This window comes from Grampus griseus (genome assembly GCF_964374135.1).
Source record: "Grampus griseus genome assembly, chromosome: 2".
Classification (NCBI taxonomy): domain Eukaryota; kingdom Metazoa; phylum Chordata; class Mammalia; order Artiodactyla; family Delphinidae; genus Grampus; species Grampus griseus.
The window spans coordinates 11,205,203-11,226,965 of NC_139018.1; the positions used below are offsets into that span (position 1 = coordinate 11,205,203).

Consider the following 21,763-nt stretch of genomic DNA (forward strand, 5'->3'; position numbering starts at 1 on the left):
ATTGTTGTGCGTACATACTGTTGTGCATCTGTCACCACCACCCATCTCCAGAACTCTTCATCTTTCAAAACTGAAACTCTCTACCCATTAAACACTAACTACCCATTCCCTTGCTCCCACCTCCAGCCTATGGACACTACCATTCTGTTTTCTGTCTCTATGATTTTAACTACTCTAATTGCCTCATGGTAAGTGGAATCATACAGTATTTGTCTTTTTGTAACTGACGTTTCACAGCATAATGTCTTTAAAGTTCATCCATGTTGTAGCATGTATCAGAATTTCCTTCCTTTTTAAGCCTGAGTAATATTCCATTGTATGTACATACCACATTTTGCTTTTCATCAGTTGATGGACACTTGGGTTGCTGCCACGTTTTAGCTACTGTGAATAATGCTACTATGAACATGGGTGTACAAATATGTCTTTGAGACCCTGCTTTTAGTTCTTTTGGGTATATAGCCAGAAGTTAAATTGCTGGATCATATGGTAAATCTATTTTTAATATTTTGAGGAACTTCTGTGCTGTTTGCCACAGTAGCCATTTCCACAGTGCACAACAGTGCATGAAGTTTCCAGCTCTCCACATCCTTGCCCAACATTTGTTACTTTCTGTTTCATTGATAATAGCCATCCTAATAGGTTTGAGGTGGTATCTCATTGCGGTTTTGATTTGCATTTCCCTAATGATTAGTGATGTTGTCTTTTCGTGTGCTTATTTGGCTATTCATATATCTTCTTTGGAAAAATGTCTATTCAAGTCCTTTTCCCATTTTCTAATCAGGTTTTTTTGTTGTTGTTGAGGTGTAGGAAATTTATATTCTGGATATTAATCCCTTATCAGATATATGATTTGCAAATATTTTCTTCCATTCTGTGGGTTTATAATTAATTCACTTTCAAAAACGAGGTTGACCAAAATAAAATTGAAGTCCCTTTTAGCTCCATGAGTCTGACTTCTCTGCCTTAATAAGTATGTTTAATGGAACGTAATTTCACCTCAATGAGTTGCTGCTATCATAAACATTCTTGTTCTGTGTCACTGGAATGAATAGGGTTTGTGGTACTGGGTGGAGGTCATCTGCCTCTGTGTTAGATGGCCCTAGAGAGACATATGAGCCTAGTTGGTGGCTTTCTAAACTCTCACTCTGATCTCATCTATTTGAAGATGCCTTCAAAAGGCAAAGGTCTCTTGCTGACTGCTTCTGATTTACTGTTCACAGTCTCTTTTTGTTTTGTTGTTCTTATTAGGTGTCCAAGGATAGAACTGAAGATTACAGTATCTGTGACTTTAGGCAAGTTACTAACCTCTCAGACTCATCAGTTTAAAAAAGTGGGGAGCAGTATTTGGAGAATTAAATGGATTTAATACATATAAAGGCTCTAAGAACAGAGTCTGGCATATAGTAAACCCTCAATAAATGTTAGTTGTTATGTTAAGTAAAACATGTTTGGGTAATGAGAATGGGCATATGAAGTTATATTCTTTTAACTTAGTTTTTTTTTTTTTCTTTTTAAGCTTTATTTCTAGCTGCTCTGAAAATGTGAGATTTGACTATAGAAGTGATCATCCCACTTTACCTCATTAGGCCTGTACCCCTTTTCACTCTCAAGCATCCTGATTTGAATGATATGATTTGAATGATGTGGTCACCTTAGATTTGACAGAAGTGAAATATTACTATAGTTTTACATTTCTTTTTAATTATAATTGTTTTTCATATTCACATATGCCCCACATTCCTGTTCCTCTATAATTATCCGTAAAAATTGGACTAAGTGGAAAGCATGTTTAAATTCCAAAGTCCAATTGCCTTTTTTTCCTCTGTACACTAACATTTAATATAGAAGTAACCCCCCTCCCCATCCTCATTTTCCAAATCAATAAGTATTACAGCTTCAGTGGATTTTAGGAACCCTGTTTTGATGTAATTTATAGATGTTGCAACCCATACATTTCAGTTTAGGTTTACAAAAACTGAGACTCATAGAAGTTAAATGTAGCTTATCCTGTGTAAGTGGTAAATTAGTGACAAGAGGGAGAACTCTATCCCAGATACCTGACACTCATTGTTCTCTCTGCTGCCTAAAGTGTAACAAGTATTTTTATGCAAAGGTCAGAGTTTTCTAAACTCTGCAAGTGTTCTGCAAGTCCATTCTTTTAATGCTCTGTGGGGCAAAGGGCCTCCTTTAGGTTATGCTGAATACTTCCTCTTGGAGGTTCACAATGCACCTTACCACTTTAAAGATGCCAAAAAGTTCTGAAGTAAAGAAAAGTAAAGCTTTGTTTAATACTGCATTTTCCAAACATTGCGAAAACTGTTTGGAAATGCTAGCCTAGGGATTTTGGGAGGAGAGAGAGGTTGATTTTTTGGTTTTGAAATTTTTTTCATAGGGTTGTTAATTCTTTCTGTTGCATTCAGCATGATTTTTCTCCCTTAGTTGGGTCTACTACAATCACTGAAGCTTATTTTAAGCCAGTTGGCTCCTCTGATTGAGATTGGTCATGTCAACTATTAACAGAAGGAGCTCCCCCAGAAAGGTGGTTCTAGGAAAAGGGTTTATGAGTTCCCTAGGGCTATTTGCATCCTCTGGGCCTCTCCCAGTCCCATAGGCCCTCTCTTTCCCTTTCCTTTCCTGTCATATCATACAAAGATTAGATTTCATCTTGTTCTGTGTAGGATACAGACAAAGCTTGCCTGGAATGAAAACATCCCTGGAGAGGTAAGACTGTGACTGACTCTCACTTCCAGCATTTAAAGGCAGTGGATTCGATTAAGAAATAAATAACATCATACTGCGTTCCACTTGGCATGAGGTTTTGGTTACCTAAGAAATAAATTGTTCTCTGAGAATTTTGAGAGATGCAGCTTTAGTAACTTAGTCAGGGTTACCCCCAGGATTTGGAATTGGGGACACAGGGTGGACTTAAGGGTTATATCTGATCCAGAAAAGATTCTCCCACCAAGTCTTTCCAAGACCTGTGTTTATTTTAGTATTAGAGCTCTAGTAGAAGATATTAATGTCACCCAAATCAGTTCATCTTGAAGGGGATTTCCATTGACTAGGAGCTACCAGGAAGAGACTCTGTCCCTAAGTCCCAAAGACATTTTTATTTCAAGCCACATCACCAGAGTGAGACCCCAGCTGTCCTGGTGGTGCTAATTATAGTGGCAAATGGCCAAGCATCTGTATCTCAGCTGCGACTTCTCTAGTGCTTGCTAGGTGTTCTTGTGTCTTCAGTGGGTCTGGTGATGTCTTCTAACCCTTCTGTGGTTGCTTTAGAATATCTAATTGTGCTCATCATAAAACTGAGATTTTTTAAAGGCATTTTTGGCATGGTTTTAATCTCAAGCAGACCAGTGTAATAATGTTTGGTGTCCCTGCAAACTGTACAAAATTCTCAGATGAAGATTATTCTCGTATATGTGTGTACACACATTTATGTGACAAAGTGAGAACAGTTAACTCTGTCCACTTCTATAGATGCTCTGACTTTTCTTCATCTGGAAGCAAGCCTCCATTCTTCCTTGGTTTGTTTCGACAGCATACTTTGTGCTATGTTAGTGGGTTTACTCTGCAGTCATTAGAAATCAAAAAGCAAAACAGAACAACAACAACAAAAAATGAAGCAACATGGAACTTCACGAATTGAAGTTGGAAGAATGGAACTTCCTTCCTTAAAGAAGGAAGTGAGACGAGGACTACCATTAGAGTGACACTTTATTATTTATTTTTTTACCATCTTTATTGTAGTATAATTGCTTTATAATGGTGTGTTAGTTTCTGCTTTATAACAGTGAATTGCTTTATAATGGTGTGTTAGTTTCTGCTTTATAACAAAGTGAATCAGCTATACATAAACATACATCCCTATATCTCCTCCCTCTTGCGTCTCCCTCCCGCCCTCCCCATCCCACCCCTCTAGGCGGTCACAAAGCACCGAGCTGATCTCCCTGTGCTATGCAGCTGCTTCCCACTAGCTATCTGTTTTACATTTGGTAGTGTATATATGTCCATGCCACGCTCTCACTTCGTAGAGTGACACTTTAGAAACACTTTATCAGCACTTTCCACCATCCACCATTACTTCCAGATTTAAAGCTCATCTTTTTAATCTTTTTTTTTCTCATTTTGGTAAAGGCTTTTATTTTGCATGTTTTTATTCTGGATTTTTCTTAATATATTTCAAACTTTTTTTGAGAAAGGATTGCCTATGCTGTTTTTATGTTTTAAATACAAATCTTTAGTGACTGAGAGTAGGATTTGACCCGTAAATGAGGCCACAGACTTGGCTTTCCAGGATCCTATTTTCTTTTCCTTTCTTTTTTTTTTTTTTTAATATTTAACTATGGTTGATTTACAATATTGTGTTAGTTTCAGGTGTACATCTTCAGATTCTTTTCTATTATAGGTTATTACAAGATACTGAATATAGTTCCCTGTGATATATAGTAAATCCTTGTTGTTTATTTTATATATAGTGCTGTGTATCTGTTAATCCCTTATCCCTCCCCTTCCCTTTTCCCCTTTGGTAACCATAAGTTTGTTTTCTGTGTCTGTGCATCTGTTTCTGGTTTGTAAATAAGTTGATTTGTATTGTTTTTTAGAGACCCTATTTTCTTTTAAAGAACCAGTAAAAATGCCTGATAGAACCTTGAAACTTTTTAAGGAGCTCAATTTGAAACCTAAGATTTACTACTTAGACTTACTGTTTTTTAAAGTTTGAACTGAAATTAACACAGACACATTTAGTTTCCATTTTATAAAAGTTGACAACATTCAAAGTGAATTACCAAAAAATTGCTTTTTCTACCTTTTTAATATTTAAGAATAGAAAACTGTGAATTTACGTACACTGAGCATCAACCTTTAAGAAAACTGACTTTTCTGGAAGAAGTAATTTTCTTGATTAAACCCTCTGGATTCCTTGCTGGGTAGTTCTTAACAGAATGTACTGTCGGGCTTCCCTGGTGGCACAGTGGTTAAGAATCCGCCTGCCAATGCAGGGGACACGGGTTTAAGACCTGTCCGGGAAGATCCCACATGCTGTGGAGCAACTAAACCTGTGCGCCACAACTACTGAGCCTGCTCTCTAGAGCCCCGAGCCACAACTACTGAGCCCTCGTGCCACAACTACTGAAGCCCATGCACCTAGAACCCGTGCTCTGCAACAAGAGAAGGCACTGCAATGAGAAGCCTGCGCAGCACAGCGAAGAGTAGCCCCTGCTCACTGCAACTAGAGAAGGCCCGTGTGCAGCAATGAAGACCCAACGCAGACAAAAATAATAATAATAAGTAAAATAAATATTTTTTAAAAATCTAAAAAAAACCCAGAACGTACTGTCACATCTCTTGCTGCCGTGCATCAGTAACGTGCACTGAAGTAAAAAAAGTCTGTAATGTGCTGTGTTCTCCTAGGGTAGGTAGGTAAATTTCAAATAGGAAATTAAATTTGCTCATGTGAGCATACGATTTGATTGAAGTTACTGCTACTTTGCATGATATGTAATTAGTAGAAAGTTTCCCAGTTTTCTCTTGAACACTATAGGTAGATAATTCTATGCTTAGATAAACAAATTTCCACATATTTATAGTAGGAAAAGATTGAAGGAAAGGACAAATGTAGAGTGATTTTCTTAAACTTGAATTCCTAAGGTTACACTGTGTAACAGAGATGAAAATAAATTCCAAGAATCTTGACATAGTTCTGTTTTCCAGCAGGTTTTTTGTGATATGTATGTGTGTGTGTTTAACTTTTATTTGTTAAAACGTTTCATTCTTAATTGTGAGGCCAGATTGACTGCCTACTGGTTGGTTTCCTAACAGTTCCAATAATAGATTTTAAGTTGTGTTTTCTCTTAAGCCATTATTGCTTTTGGTCAAATAAATTTTATATATCTGGATGGTATAAATATTTTGAAGCATTCCTGTTAACACTCAGAGAATTTCTTCTCTTTGCGCTTATATCTTCTGCTTGCAGCTCTGAGAGTTAAGGTTCCGTGATGTAGAATTTAATCTATAATTGTTAAAATTATCTCTTAAACTGGTACTACCTTGTCCCTGTTAAGTCATAATATCAGGTAAAAGAAAGCAGTGTTTTTATTTCAGGGCTTTATGGAGAGGAATGATAAAAGTTTTTGTTTTTCCTTGTGTCTCCTCACTGTACTTATTATAACTTCTCTCAAAATTGCTATAGAACAAGTAGCCTAAAGATAATTTAGTTTGAACTGTCCACCTTTCCTTCCCCCTCTTTCAGTAAAATGCCTAATTACACAGATTAAGGATCAATTTAAACAATTTTATCTAAGGTAGAAAAACAACAAAACATTCAACTATCTGTTCTCTGTATGTCTGCATCAACATACATGCATTTGCACTACTGGTATCAAACACCTCTTAAGTGTTTGTAAATGGCTTAGAATGTTAGATTATATTGACTGGTGGTTGCCTCTAAGGAAAAAAAATTTTTTGAAAAGTTTCTTTTTAGTCTAAATACTTTTCCCTGTGATTTGAAATATTCTTTCTGTAACTATATTTAAATAAGTCTGATATGTTACTTTTTACTTTCTTAGAAAGTATATAATTGGTACCTTTTATGGCTCAAGATTACAGATAGTACTGATTCATAGTTCAACTGTTTACATTTTCTGAAATTTTTACATGTGAATTTTACAGCATGTCATTATTTGCAAATAAAAGCAGTTTTCAGTAGCTTGCTTTTTTTTTAACTGTACAATTTGAGATACATTTGAAAAAATGAATTAAATTATTTTTGTTTCATATCAAGAAATGGATGAAAAGAGGCTACTGGATCCAGGGTTGAAAGTTCGTAAAGGCCTCTGGGATTATACTCTGAAGAACCAGCAGATGGAATGCCTGAGTGACTGAAGAAAATGGGTGCTAATGCATCTAACTATCCTCATTCATGTTCCCCGAGGGTAGGGGGAAATTCTCAAGCCCAACAGACGTTTATAGGTAACTGTTTCCGTTTTTCTAACTTCATTTTCTTTTGTGAGTATAAATAGAATCGGGTTTTTGGTGGTCTTTTTGGATTAAAAAAAGGATTAAGCTATGGAAAAAGTTATTACAGATAATAATTCTGTAGCATCCAGATTTTTTCCCATCAAATGTAAATCTGGCTTATATGATTTTTATCCTGAGCAAGCTGCTATAGCACAGTTGAGCTTTTCTTTGGTTGTCTTAACCATAATTGCCAGTTACCCTAGGAAAACTAGGAATCTCCATTGGTGTGGAAACAGCAAAATATGTTTCTTGTGTCTTGGTCCATTTGTTTTGCCCATACAAATGCAGAATTTTTTACAATTAATAATCTGCTTTGTTTGTCCCTATTCTTTCTTTAATATAAAAATGAGTTATCTGAACTCTTTAGTCTTCCTTTATGAAAACAGAAATCAGTTTTATTTGAATGGTTCAGAAATGTCTGTAAATATTTTTAGCACAAAATGCATATTAAATTGAATGCTGAAAATGACTGTCACGAAAAAAGAGACAAGTTTTCATTTGTTTAATTTCCTTCTTAGGGACATCATCCTATTCTCAGCAAGGCTATGGTTGTGAATCAAAATTATATAGCCTTGACCATGGCCATGAGAAACCACAAGACAAAAAAAAGAGAACCTCTGGCCTTGCCACCCTCAAGAAGAAGTTCATCAAGCGTCGAAAATCTAATAGGTCTGCTGATCACGCCAAGCAGATGCGAGAACTCCTCTCTGGGTGGGATGTTCGAGATGTCAATGCATTAGTGGAGGAATATGAGGGAACTTCAGCCTTAAAGGAGCTTTCTCTACAAGCCAGTTTGGCTAGACCAGAAGCCCGGACATTGCAGAAAGATATGGCCGATCTTTATGAGTACAAGTATTGTACTGATGTAGACTTAATATTTCAAGAAACTTGTTTTCCTGTTCATCGTGCCATTTTGGCGGCAAGATGTCCATTTTTTAAAACACTACTTTCTTCCTCACCCGAGTATGGGGCAGAGATCATAATGGACATCAGTACAGCTGGTATAGATATGCCCATGTTTTCTGCGTTGTTACACTACCTTTATACAGGAGAGTTTGGAATGGAGGACTCAAGGTTTCAAAATGTTGATATCCTCGTTCAGCTTAGTGAAGAATTTGGAACACCAAATTCCCTTGATGTAGATATGCGTGGACTCTTTGATTACATGTGTTATTATGATGTCGTCCTTAGTTTTTCTTCAGACTCTGAACTGGTTGAAGCTTTTGGTGGAAATCAGAACTGTTTAGATGAAGAGCTCAAAGCTCATAAGGCTATTATTTCAGCACGGTCCCCATTTTTTCGAAATTTATTACAAAGGAGGATACGGACTGGTGAAGAAATCACAGACCGAACTTTAAGGACTCCCACAAGAATTATATTAGATGAGTCCATTATACCAAAAAAATATGCGAAAGTTATATTACACTGTATGTATACTGACGTGGTGGACCTCTCCGTTTTGCACTGTAGCCCCTCTGTGGGGAGTCTCAGTGAAGTTCAGGCTCTCGTCGCAGGGAAGCCAAACATGACTAGGGCAGAAGAAGCCATGGAACTTTACCACATAGCACTGTTCTTGGAATTTAACATGCTTGCACAAGGTATGAAATTCTGATTTTTAATCTTGATTTCTAAAATGACATATTTGTCTTCCAAATTGAAAACACAACCAGTATGTTCCATGATTTCAGTGTCTGGGATGTAACAGGGTCAGTTTTTTCAAATCTGTAGTTATGACATCTGAGACAGAATGAGGGTTAGTTTTAATGTGGCTCTTCATTTGGTATTAAAACCAAGCATTCAAAACTAATGACTAAGCAATAGATGAGACTTGAGGCTCTTTCTTCCGTAATGTAAGATGATAGGTGTGGGAATATATAATTACCCAGCTACCATCCACCTACACCCTGTCTGCTCTTGAGCTTTGAGCTAGCCCTGTTTCCCAGATTTCAAGGTTATTCTTGATCTAAGACTCCTTGGGTGACTTAGATTCTCATATTTACACCAGTGCCTTATTGATTCTTAAATATTTAGAATAAGAATGAAAGTTCATTACAGAAATGAAGATAGTCCCATTTGGATACAAATTAATTGAATCAAAGAATTGGGCAAGGTTTCTGACTTAAATTTTAAAATATTCTATATCTTTTCAAGTTCAACTTGTACCTCAAGCAACAGTTTACAGGGCATAAGGCAGAGTTAGTGCTTAGACTCGTGCCTTCATTTAATTTAAACTGAAACTAAGTTAGAATGGCACATTTTGTGTGTTACAAGCAAATAAATACATAAAAGTTACATTAAAAGAATTGTATATCTGTTGGTAAACATTAGAATCTTAACATTTCAGAGCTGGAAAGAAATCTTCCATGGGAGAGCAAAGGGAATTTGCTGGCTTGACAGAATGCACTCTTAGCTTTCTATGGCTGTATATTAAAAGAAAACAAGCTATATGACATGAAACTACTTGAGAAACTTGGCTGGTGAGGGTTTGCTAAAAGAACACTAGAAGTTGCCAATTAGAAGAGAATGTTAATGGTTTGGGTAAAAGACATTAATTTAAATAAGGAAAGCTAAGCACATTTTTCTAACTTGAAAAAATGTATGGCTAAATCAACAAATTAATAAGACTTTGAGAAATAAAAATAAAAGCCCCAGTTAAATAACAATGTCAGTGACAACATGAATGAGAGAGATTATCAGAAGACATTATAAACATGAGTGAAAAAGTTAAGATTTCTATTACGTAAAGAATCTTTTAAAATCTTATTTTACCATTACCTGTGTAGTAATAGTACTAATTTTGTTTTATTACCATAATCAAAATGTCATCAAAATATTTTCTTACTAGTTTAAAACAAAAATTATCAGTAATAGTAGACTATTAGACATCAGAATATAGGAAAATATGTCACAAAAATAACCTAGCAGCTTGACCTACCATTCTTTCATTCTGTAAAAGCAAATTTGTCAGAAAATGCCTCTACAGAAAAATTTAAAGGTTGCAACATTACCAAAAAGAGATAATAATCTCTATTTTCTCAAAATGGCTTTATTTTTTTGACAAGTTTAAATAATAAGAAACCAAAATGTACTGTGTATACTTTACTGTTTTTAAAAATGGGAAAGCACTCCTTAATGTTTTTTTGTTTTGTTGCTGTTAAGTTTTTAATGGAAAGTAAAATGGTGAGCCAGTTCTTGGATCTTGGATAATACTTGATCTAGAGTTCTTTTATGTTAAGTGAGTTAAATTTTTTATATATATAATTTAGCTAGAAATTGTATTTTTTGGAGCACATTTAAAGCTATAAAACAACACTCCTTGCAGAACCTTAATTTTGGTTACTTAAAACAAGCAAACAAATATTCCCTTAAATTTGGGTGTACATGGGCTTCCCTGGTGGCGCAGTGGTTGAGAGTCCGCCTGCCGATGCAGGGGACACGGGTTCATGCCCCGGTCCGGGAATCCCACATGCCGTGGAGCGGCTGGGCCCGTGAGCCACGGCCACTGAGCCTGCTTGTCCGGAGCCTGTGCTCCGCAACGGGAGAGGCCACAACAGTGAGAGGCCCGCGTACTGAGGAAAAAAAAAAAATTGGGGTGTACATGACTCTCTGTTTCCTTTAATTATTCAAAATATAGAGTTTGGGTTATTTGGTGTTTTGTTTTTCGCACCCCATGTAGGCCTTATCTTTCTTCCATACCCATTATACTGTTCATACTAGGGTTTATAACAGACCATAACTTCAAGGTAATTTTTACCTATTCCCATGGGAAGGAGAATATTTAGTCACTTGGAGAGGGATTTTATATCATAAAGCCTAAGACCTCAGGCTCTGGTACCAGACAGGCTGGATTTGAATCATTTACTATCATGTTTTAACTCGTTTGACCTTATAAGTCATCTCTCTAAGCCCCTGTTTTCTCATTTGTAAAATAAGAATTGTAATGCTATAAGGTAGGTTTATGAGGATTAAAGGAAATAATATGTTAAGTGATCTGAATAGTGCCCAGTACATAGTAAGCATTCAATAAATGTTATCTGCTAAATGCTAATCATCACAACATACATTGTTCACTACCACAGTCTTTTCTAAAACTAACTTTTTAAGTTTTAAAAAATAATTTTATAATTATATTGACTAAATCGCATATTGAGAATAGTTTACAGATTGTTTTAAGTAATTACTGTTTTTAAGATTTTCTTATAATTTTATCACTAGTGAGTTGGTGCATACCACTTATCAAACTATTGTATCTGGCTGTTTGTCACTCAGCTCTCAGCCAGAGTTCTGCAAGCAGATTAAACCTATAATCCTCTGAGGCATCTATTATGTGTAATGAATTAGCATCTCTTCCATGCATCCAGCATGATACTAGTTACATACCATTTTGGAGAGAATTAAGAAAACAGTCACCGAAATAATTTTCTGTGTTCTATGATTCAGACGAGGACTCCCAGTTAAGAAAGGCTGTGAGACTAGACTGGCAACTTGAGGATAGGACCATATTGTTTTCATCTTTGTGTCCCCAGTGCCTGGGGCATAGTAGGCACTCAGTAAATGTTTATGAATTAATGACTGTTACCTTTTATTCCAAATTAGATTTAACTTTAAAAGTTAAAGCCCAGTTTCAAAAGGAGACAGATTCTATCGAAGGAGACCTTGAGACAACGTATGCCCTTCAAGGTGGAGAGGTGATTTAATAGTTTTAAGAACATTATAGGGCTTCCCTGGTGGCGCAGTGGTTAAGAATCCGCCTGCCAGTGCAGGGGTCATGGGTTCGAGCCCCGGTCCGGGAAGATCCCACGTGCCGCGGAGCAACCAAGCCCACGCGCCACAACTACTGAGCCTATGCTCTAGAGTCCGTGAGCCACAACTACTGAGCCCACGTGCCACAACTACTGAAGCCCACACACCTAGAGCCCATGCTCCGCAACAAGAGGTGCCACCACAATGAGAAGCCCGCGAACGGTAATGAAGAGTAGCCCCCGCTCGCCACAACTAGAGAAAACCCACACATAGCAACGAAGACCCAACGCAGCCAAAAATTAAATAAATAAAAAAATTTATTTTAAAAATTAAAAAAAAAAAATAACATCATAAAAAGAGGCAATATAGGCAGACAGCCGGAGTGGTTTGGCAAGTAGATAAAAGGGAGGATTCCTGGCCTACACTGAGAATGTGTTTTATTCAGACAAGTAGGCAATCACTGTTAAGGAGGTGAATTAACAGGTAATGAGGCCTCAACTTACTGTGTGCCACCCTTTATTAAGCTCCCATGAATACGTGAGTTAGTACTTTTTCATTTTGTTTCAGTGGTCCATCTGTCCTTGCATTAATATCACTTGCAACCAGGTGGCAAATCCTGACCTCTGCCCCCTCAATTCCCTTCTAAACACAAGAGACCTGAGGTTTATTTTCAAACGAAGTGAGCTAGAGAGATTCCACATCTGGAGATAACGATAAAGAAGGGTCGGGGTAAGGCTCAAGGTTGAAACCTAGAATTATGTGAAAGCCTACAAACTAAATGGTGAAGTCATTCCCTGACCTTCACCTGCTCTGGTCCAAGCCCGGACAGATACAAGACAGTAAATTGGGCTCCAGAAGTGGTGAACAGCCCAAGAGCATATAGACCTGTTTCAGAGTTTCATGATGAAATTACACAGTGAAAAAGCCAGCATACCTTCCAGTGGTTCTACAGAGAAGACTACAGTCAGCAAGCCTCCTTCTGTAAGAGCTTCCAAGTAGGTATTTACTGCCTCAGTCTTAAATATAAAAACCCTGGACATTTGAGGAAAGCTTCCAAATTGAGACAGAAATAATAACATAGAAGAAACAGACAATGAAGGGAGCAGAAGAAAAACGTCAGTAGAATCAAGATATCCTTACAGAAAAGAGCATTTTATTGAACAATGAGACATAAATAGAATGCTATAAAAGTAAAAACAGGAGCTTTTGGAAATGAAAACTGTAATAGAAGGATTGAAAGGGAAAGTTAAGAAATCTAGAAAGTAAAATAACAAAGAGAGGGACAACAGTGGAGACAAATAAGAAAACTAGAGTATTCATCCAGAAAGTGTAACATCTTAAATAATGGCTTTAGAAATATATACTAGAGAAAATGGAAGAGAAGACAGTATCTAAGGAATAATACAATCAATATTGCCAAAGTGAAAGGGATTTCTATATTAAAAGTTTCATCCCTTTCACTAGAAAACACCAGGGAAAAAGAGAAGATTCTGAAATGATTTAGAGAGGAAAGAATTAGTTTCCATACAAGAAATAGGAATCAGAATGGTATTGAACTCTTCAGTAGCAACAACTGAATTACATATTGCCTTTAAAGAGCTGATGGAAAATTGTTTTAAACACAAAATTCTATGCTTAGCCACACTGTCAATCACGTGTCAGGCTAAATAAATGCATTTTTCAGTCCTGCCTCGAAAAACTTACCTCCCGTCTACCCCTACTCAGGAAGTTACCAAGGATGTGTTCCACTAAATGATGAAGTAAACCAAGAACAAGGAAGTGTGGGATCCAGTAAATGGGGTCTAACACCAGAAAGAAGAAAAGAAAATCCTAGGGACGAGCTGTATGTTAGGTGTAGTGGGCGTCTAGTCTAGACTGGACTAGGAGGAGGAGGAAAGGCTCCAAGAAGTAAATATCTGGGAAGAAATCAATTACCTGAATGTTTGAACATTAAGTGACAAGTGACATTGAAAAAGGTGTTATAGATCTTTTGGTACATTTATGAAGAATTAGCTATTGTTAATTTATAAAAAATGAAGCAAGTGAGAAAAGAGGAAATTAATATTTGCCAGAAAAATTTAAAGTTACATATGGAGGAAAATGTAATTCTAGTATCCAGCCTGGCTCAGCAATAAGTAGTATTTAAATAGTCATCATAGGGACTTCCCTGGTTGGCCAGCGGTTAAGTGCTTCCACTGCAGGGGGTGTGGGTTCAATCCCTGGTGGGGGAGCTAAGATCCCACATGCCTTGTGGCCAAAAAACCAAAACATAAAACAGAAGCAATATTGTAACAAATTCAATAAAGACTTTAAAAATGGTCCACATCAAGAAAAAAAAATAGTCGTCATAATTTGAACATTGAATTTTGGTTTAATAAAATTTCTAAAATTTTATTTTCATAAAATTTTATAAAAATTATAATAGAAGGAGATAAATACCAGAAGATACTAAAGTACTAAAAAACTGAGAGTAGTTGCCTCTGGGAAGCAGGACTGGTGTGGAAGAGAGATAGGGCAGGAGGTTTTATTTTTAGAGTAAGCTTTTTATTGCTAGGTACAAGACTTTCAAATTATGAGCATACACTGCTTTGATTACAAAATTGATTTTTTATAATAAAATAAAGATATGACATCAGTACCCAGAAGAACCAGAGAGATCTAGATTGGCCACAGTCCTGAAGAACTGGGGGATTTATCATATCTATCAGGACTGTTAACTAATGAGATCATGCTTATAATTTTGGTCTACACAGGGCTTTTACTTTCCTCTCATTTGGTTATCTTGACAACCTATGAGTATAGTAGGGCTCAGAGATTAATAACTAGCCTTCTTCTAAGCTTGTAAGTGATGAAGTTGTGACTCATACCAGCCCTTCCAACCCCAAGCCCAGGAATTTGGGCATGGTGAGGCACGGGAGCAGTATGAGAACCACTTTTCGAGGATGATGGTGGGAGGCCACTGTGGCCTAGTTGCAGGAACAAATCAGCAGACTAGTGGTTGAAGCATCAACTCAGAGGAGCCTCGGCTATAAGCCTGGTGGGACTGAACCGCTTGCAGATGGGGCTAAACACATATGTGGGGGAATTGTGGGCCAGCTGGAGATTTAAATACCTGGGTACATCACCACTCAGACTGCTTCAGAGCACTTCGCCAGAGAACAGAGGGCTTTGTACTGAGCGGGCCGTTCTTTCCTGAATAGGCAAGTATTCCAATATCAGTTATTTGACTTTTTCAGCTGCCCATAGTAAGGAACTCCTTCCTAATGTTGGGAAATTCCTCACTGTGTAGGTCTTCACAGAAGGCAGAGCCCACCTCCCAGTGTAAAAACCTAAAAGGTCGGATACTTGCTTTCTCAGCCTTCTCTGTGTTTAGGGCTTCAGCACATGACCTAGGCTTTTTCAGTCCAGAGCTGATGGCACAGAGAATCAGGGACTGTAGAGAATTCTTTCTGGAAGCAGGGTAGGAGCAGCAACACCAACACCTAGTGGAAAAGGAGAGAAGTCAATGACAGTGGTACCAGTGATGGCATTCACTGTCCAGGAGTGGTTTTGGCCACGGTCCCAAGGCTGCACAAGGTACTCACTGGACTGTTTCTGTGGTGTAGTACTCACTTGCAGCCTTCCTTTGTTGTTTGTTTTCTGAGCCTAATCTCCAACTTTCCCAGCAGCTCTGTACTGACAGTATCCTTTCAAATAAATTCCGTTTCTGCTTAAGCCAACCAGAGTTGTTTTCTGTGGTTGCAGCTTAGAAGCCTAGTTCATAACAGTACCTATATTAAAAAGACTAGTGTATAAAATTCCAAAATAGAAGACTAGGTTGGAAGAGCCTCAAAAGAAGGACCAGGTGTTTGATCACTGACTTTGCACAATGACCTTAGCATACGCTGTGTAAGCAGCCTTGAAAATGTGAGAACAGTGAGAATATACTATTGATTCATAATTTTTTTTTAATAAAAATCCACTCTTTAGGAGAACTACAGGTTTTCTCATGAACTTTAACAACCCACAGGCCTACAGTAAGAACTTCTGTTTCCATGTCATAAATACCATTGACCTCAGAACAAAATAGCCCAGAATTAACACCAACATCTACATGCATATTCCAGTCCAGGACATTTTACAGTAATATGCTTTAAACAGATTTATTTTTTCATATTGATCAAAACTGTATTTTTCAATCTTTGGAATATGAAATTTATAACTTTAGTTCCAAAATAGCCTCTGAAATTCATTGTCCATATTTTTAGGCATAATACATGTGATTATATTTTATTGGATTAAAAATCTAATAGAGAAACAACTGAAAGCAATGACCTAATTTTTTCCCTTAGCAACTTGGTCAGATTCCAAGAGTGTGTGACTTGAAACGAATGCAAAATAGCAAAGACTAACTGTCCCCACTCTAATCCATTCCTCCCTCCTCCCATTGTCCCCATGTTGACACTCTTCCTTCTGTCTCCGTTTGGTTGAGCTGACAGTTCATTTTGCTTCTGTCTGTAGTTATTTCCTCTTCAGCAGATTAGTCTGGATATACTTCCTAGAGAACAATGGAACTAAGTTAAAGACCATTATCAACAGATCAGAGTAGTAAATATAGGTTTCAGTTAAATATGTGACATAGATGAATTAATCTCAGTTTCAGGAATGGCAGCTCAAAAGACTCAAGTTACACATCTCTAATCACAATAAAATTTAGCTTACAAAACTTACTCAAAATTGTAACATGTAATATTTAAAATATTTAATTGCACATTTTATTTTAGAACTTAAACCGTTTTTCATATAAACTATAAACTCTTCACCTCTGACCCTCTACTCACACTTTTCTTTAGTTTTGTAATATCTTTGACTTTGTTCACTAAATGTTCAAATTCTACCCTTGTCTTTAAGACCAAACTCACATGCTACTTCCCTTGTTTGGTCTTAGGCATTACAAATTAAAAGTATTTTCTGCTTCTTGCAAACTTCTAAAACACTTTGATTATTCTTTTAGGTTTTTACATCTTCTGACTTATTTTGAAATTAACCTATATAACTGTTTCGTTTCGTCTACCAATTAGTATCAACTATATTCTTTAAAGATAAGATCAAAATCTGGGTCATCTTTGAATCACCCAAAAAACCTAGCACAGGGCTTTGCTCCTGGTAGACTCTCAGTTATATATTTTGAATTATGTTTAGAACCTATGAAAACTGAGTAACTTTTTCTTTTAAAAGGGGGGAGGGGTATAATGTTTAACCCTAGAAGTTGAAAATAAAATGAAAGCAGGGAGCCTCAATCGAGATAAATATGAAGTATTGTTTATAAAAGTAAATTTAGATGTGGTCCAAATGATGTATAACTCTGTACTGTTAAACGCAGTTTTAAGTTAAATTTCAAGTAAAATTGTCTCATCAGCTCTTTACTTTGTTGGTCCATTGATATGAAATAGAATATCAATTGAATTTAGAATATTCTTGGAAGCCAGTCAAGGCTATTAATTTTTTGAAGCCAAAAAAGTTTAATCCAAGTATAATCTTACCTTTTGTGCTAATTATAATTTAGATCAAAGAATTAATTATGTATCTAAAATCTCACTAATAAAAACATATTTACAGTAATAATGCAAATGTAATTCAAAACGTTAAAGTAACTTGGAAATTCTTATTCTAAATTAGGCTTCTTTTTACTTCTTATTTATCCTGTTTTTTTGTTTTGTTTTGTTTTTGCGGTACGCGAAAAATGGCCCATAGAACTTTCCCTATGGTACGCAGGCCTCTCACTGTTGTGGCCTCTCCCGTTGCGGAGCACAGGCTCCGGACGCGCAGCCTCAGCGGCCATGGCTCACGGGCCCAGCCGCTCCGTGGCATGTGGGATCCTCCCGGACCGGGGCACAAACCCATGTCCCCTGCATCAGCAGGCGGACTCTCAACCACTGCGCCACCAGAGAAGCCCTATCCTGTTTTATTAAAGGAAAATAAAATTGTAAAGGAGTTGCCATTTTCTTGTCTATTGAAAGTAGAGTGTTTATTCACCCTTATTTTATATACTTAGAAGACAGTGAGTGTAAATATTATGGCTTGTTATATGACTTTTTGAATGTAAATGTAATATACACCAGGCACTTTACAGTCATAGCAAGTGTTATTTTAAAATACATACAGTTTATTTGAAGTCTATCAAATGTCTGTTCCTCTTTATTTAAAATTATGCAGAGTTTAATTAGAAGCCTTTTCTCAACACTAAGCGCAACCTTTTTTCTGTAATACTGAAATTCCAAGGATGCCACAGTGAAGGGAAATGAAATAGAGGAAGATTGGTTTGGTTTATTTCCCCCAACCCAATTTGTGTGTTTATTATAGTCAATGTCTAAGCAATTGGATTTAATTTGAATTTTATAGATATTAATCAGATAGAAGATGAAATGCTATACTCAGGTCAGTATGGATATGAACACAAAACTTTGAACAACTGTACTACTTCTCTGAGATAAGAAAGAGCTGAGCATTTATATTATTTAAAGAGTATGTTGAATTCTGCCCACTTGGAGGTAGCAGATAGCATCTGCAGTGTATTCTGAAACAGCGATACTTGATTTCAGGTTAACTTTTTTTTTTTTTATTTTTGGCGGTACGTGGGCCTCTCACTGCTGTGGCCTCTCCCGTTGTGGAGCACAGGCTCCGTACGCGCAGGCTCAGCGACTGTGGCTCACGGGCCCAGCCGCTCCGCGGCATGTGGGATCTTCCCGGATCGGGGCACGAACCCGTGTCCCCTGCATCGGCAGGCGGACTCTCAACCACTGCGCCACCAGGGGAGCCCAGGTTAACATTTTTTGAACACTGTTGCTATACAAGATGCAGTGCCAGGGAGAAGAGAATTACAGTTTTCAAATGCCACTGTGTACCTAGCAGGCACTTCAAATATGCTGTGCCCAAATTTAATGGTATTTTATAAACAACATTAGATGAGGTTAGATCTATGTTCTAATCCTGCCTCTGCCACATACTAACCATATAAATTCTGTCTGGGTTCCTCAGCTTGAGCTCGTTTATTCCTCTTCATAGAAGTACAGGCACCAAGCACAGTGCCTGGCTCACAGTTGGGCTTTAACAAATGGTTTTAAAACTGGATTACATTAACTCTTAAGTAGACAATTTCTAAAGATAAGAATTGAGTTATTTTCCTTACACATAATTTGACAGTACAGTTCCAAGTCTCCGAGGTCTAAAAAAATTACCAGATTCAGACTTTTTTTAAAGCAATGATGCAATTGCAAGAAACATCCAATGTTAGATGGCAGAACAGAGCCATTCCAAAAAATGGTCCATAGAACTTTCCCTATGGTGGTGGGCTATTTGGTGTATACTCCCATTTTGCTTTGATTCAGTTATAGTTCCCTTTTCTCTTAGAAACACTAAGAAAAACGGCCTAAATTGTGGCCTTTTCCTAAAGCCCCAACTTATTTTTATTTTTCTGACTCTGCCATCGTCAGATTTTGACCTTCCTCTTATACCTTCTATTGCCAAGGAGTGCAGAAACTAATGCAGTGTAAGATGCAGGTTATACCAGTACAAGGAAAATGGGATTGGGAGAGGGCATTATTAGTGAGTTAGGAGGGGAAATGACAGGAGGAAGAACCTCTGTATTATACAAGTATCCTGGCTTTTCAAACTCAGTGTTGACATACATAGTTGACGTTTCTGCCTTAAAACCAAATATTGCACTTAACTCCTAAAATATCCAGAGTAGAAGGACTCTGCCCAGATACAAGTATTCTGTCTACTTCTGGTTTTAAAAGTGGCTGCAGGAAACTATTGCAGGAATTAAGATAGATTAAATGTTTTAGCTATTACAGTGTGCAAAACATTGAGCTAAGTCCTTTTTGTGTAAGACCTCCCTTAATCTTTACAATAGCTCATATGGTAGCTGCTATCATCCTGCCTGTTTTAGAGATGAGATGAGTAACTTTACATTGTTACTTCCCCAAGGCCACTTCTATTGATCAAAAGATGGACTTCAAAACAAGAATTTACCGACCACCAACTCTATATGCAGTAGCTAAGCTTCCTATATACTTTGGTTTTTTGGCCGCCCCAAGCAGCATGCCAGATCTTAGTTCCCCAACAAGGGATCAAATCCGTGCCCCCTGCAGTAGAAGGGCGGAATCCTAACCACTGGACGGCCAGGGAATTCCCTATACTTCGTACTTTTAAAAAGTTTATAGACAGTGTGTTTGGTAACAGTCATAAGTAAACCATTCCTTGTAACAACTTTAAATTTGAATGAATTTATTTCAAAAGCAGTGTATGCTCATTGTTGAAAAAGGGAATCGTACAGAAACATAGCCTAAAGTGTATTTTCACCTATTACCACTCCTTTCCCCAAATCCTTATTGATGACATGATTTGAACAGTTTGAGTTTCCTTGCAAACCTTTGCATGTGTATGAGTGTGTGTGTGTATTTCACATGCATATCTTGTTCTGTTGTAATATAATAGTACCATACTATACATGTTATCCTGTGTCTCGCTTTTTTACATACTTAATAAACTTTGGGAAAATTATGTTGTTACATAATAGTTACTTTATTTTAATAACTGTATTCTTGTTTGTTTCTAAAAATGCAAGGATGCCCTGGTTGGATATTCAGATAATAAAAATAATACAAAAGGCGTTGAAGAACCTTCAGAATCACTACTCAGTGAAAAGCACTTAACAAATAGTACCTTTTTATAAATATCTCCTGAAGACTGAATCTGAGTTTGGAGTGTTAATTTATGAGCCTGCTAAAACATTCAGTGAATATAAACTGACTAGAAAGTTCTTCCATCCAGCTGTTTTTTCATATATGTAGATGAAAAGGAGTATCAATTCCTATTATAAATTAACATGGGCTAGCCTCACTAAATATGTCTCCACGAAGGGGGTAGCTTTGATATATTAAAAGACTTTGAGCTCTGGTTTTGTTCTCTCCACTGAAACATGCCTCATACTTAGCACTGATGTGTCCATAAGACTTTGAATAAATGTTTTTACATGTCAAAGTACTTGAAGGTGAAATATCCACACATCTGAAAGTCATGCCAGAAAACTGAAAACACTATTTGCACAGTTACATGGCTTTGTTTTTAACCATGTTCCTCTTCAACAATAATAGACCCCTGAAGTGGGTTTGTTTTAATACTAAGTTTTCACTGTCAGTGTTCCTTCCTAATGAAGTTTACATTAAAGAACAATGCTGGAACTTCCCTGGTGGTCCCGTGGTTAAGACTCCGGGCTTCCACTGCAGGGGGTGAGGGTTCAATCCCTGGTCGGGAAACTAAGATCCCACATGCCGTGTGGCACGGCCAAAAAAAGAAAAAAAAAAAACCAATGGTGAATTTTGGAACCTGATTCACTAAACTATTTCTAGAAAATACGTGGGCATCACCTTGGTTTTCTAAACCTTGATATCTGTCTGAGCTTGTATCTAATTATGAGAGGTTCAGAAATGTATGATTAAATAATTTCTTTGTTATTTTTATGCCTCATTGTAAATTCTAGATGGATAGTTTTTTGTTTATAAGTGTAAAGAAAAATATTAAGTATCTAAAGTCTTCAGTGGTGTGAACTCCCCCTCCTAACCTAGTTAAATAGAAGGTAGCAAGTACTAAGTTAAATAGTAGATAGATACAGTGTCGTAAATCTGTTCATCATGATAGGTCTGTGAACCTGAGAGAACAGCAGCTGCCTGGGTTTTCAAGCAAATAAAGGTAACAATGGGACATTATGGGGGGAGGGAGGAATGTAACCTGTTGATTCAAATGGATCCTTGGTATAGAATTAGCACTGTGACTCCTATACTTTATTCACTTAGCAAACACTTATTGACCTCTTAACTGTATGCCAGACCCTGAGAGTAGAGAAATGAATAGGATAGTCCAGTGGTGAGTGCCAATAGGCAATTCCCGTGTCAGTGCCCTAATAGAGTAAAGCACTGAATGGTAGGGAGCACATAGGAAAAAGAGGAGCCTC

At 37.1% G+C, this 21,763-nt stretch overlaps 1 protein-coding gene across 1 annotated transcript in view; it reads left to right on the forward strand.

The window, feature by feature from the left end:
- Window positions 1-6,803: 6,803 nt before the first annotated feature.
- Window positions 6,804-21,763, forward strand: part of BTBD7 (BTB domain containing 7) — a 50,934-nt gene continuing 35,974 nt past the window's right edge. Inside the window, exons 1-2 of the mRNA XM_082647729.1 lie at window positions 6,804-6,978; window positions 7,545-8,624. Coding sequence (XP_082503855.1) covers window positions 6,897-6,978; window positions 7,545-8,624 — 1,162 coding nt within the window. The 5' untranslated portion in view covers window positions 6,804-6,896. The remainder of the gene's footprint in view (window positions 6,979-7,544; window positions 8,625-21,763) is intronic.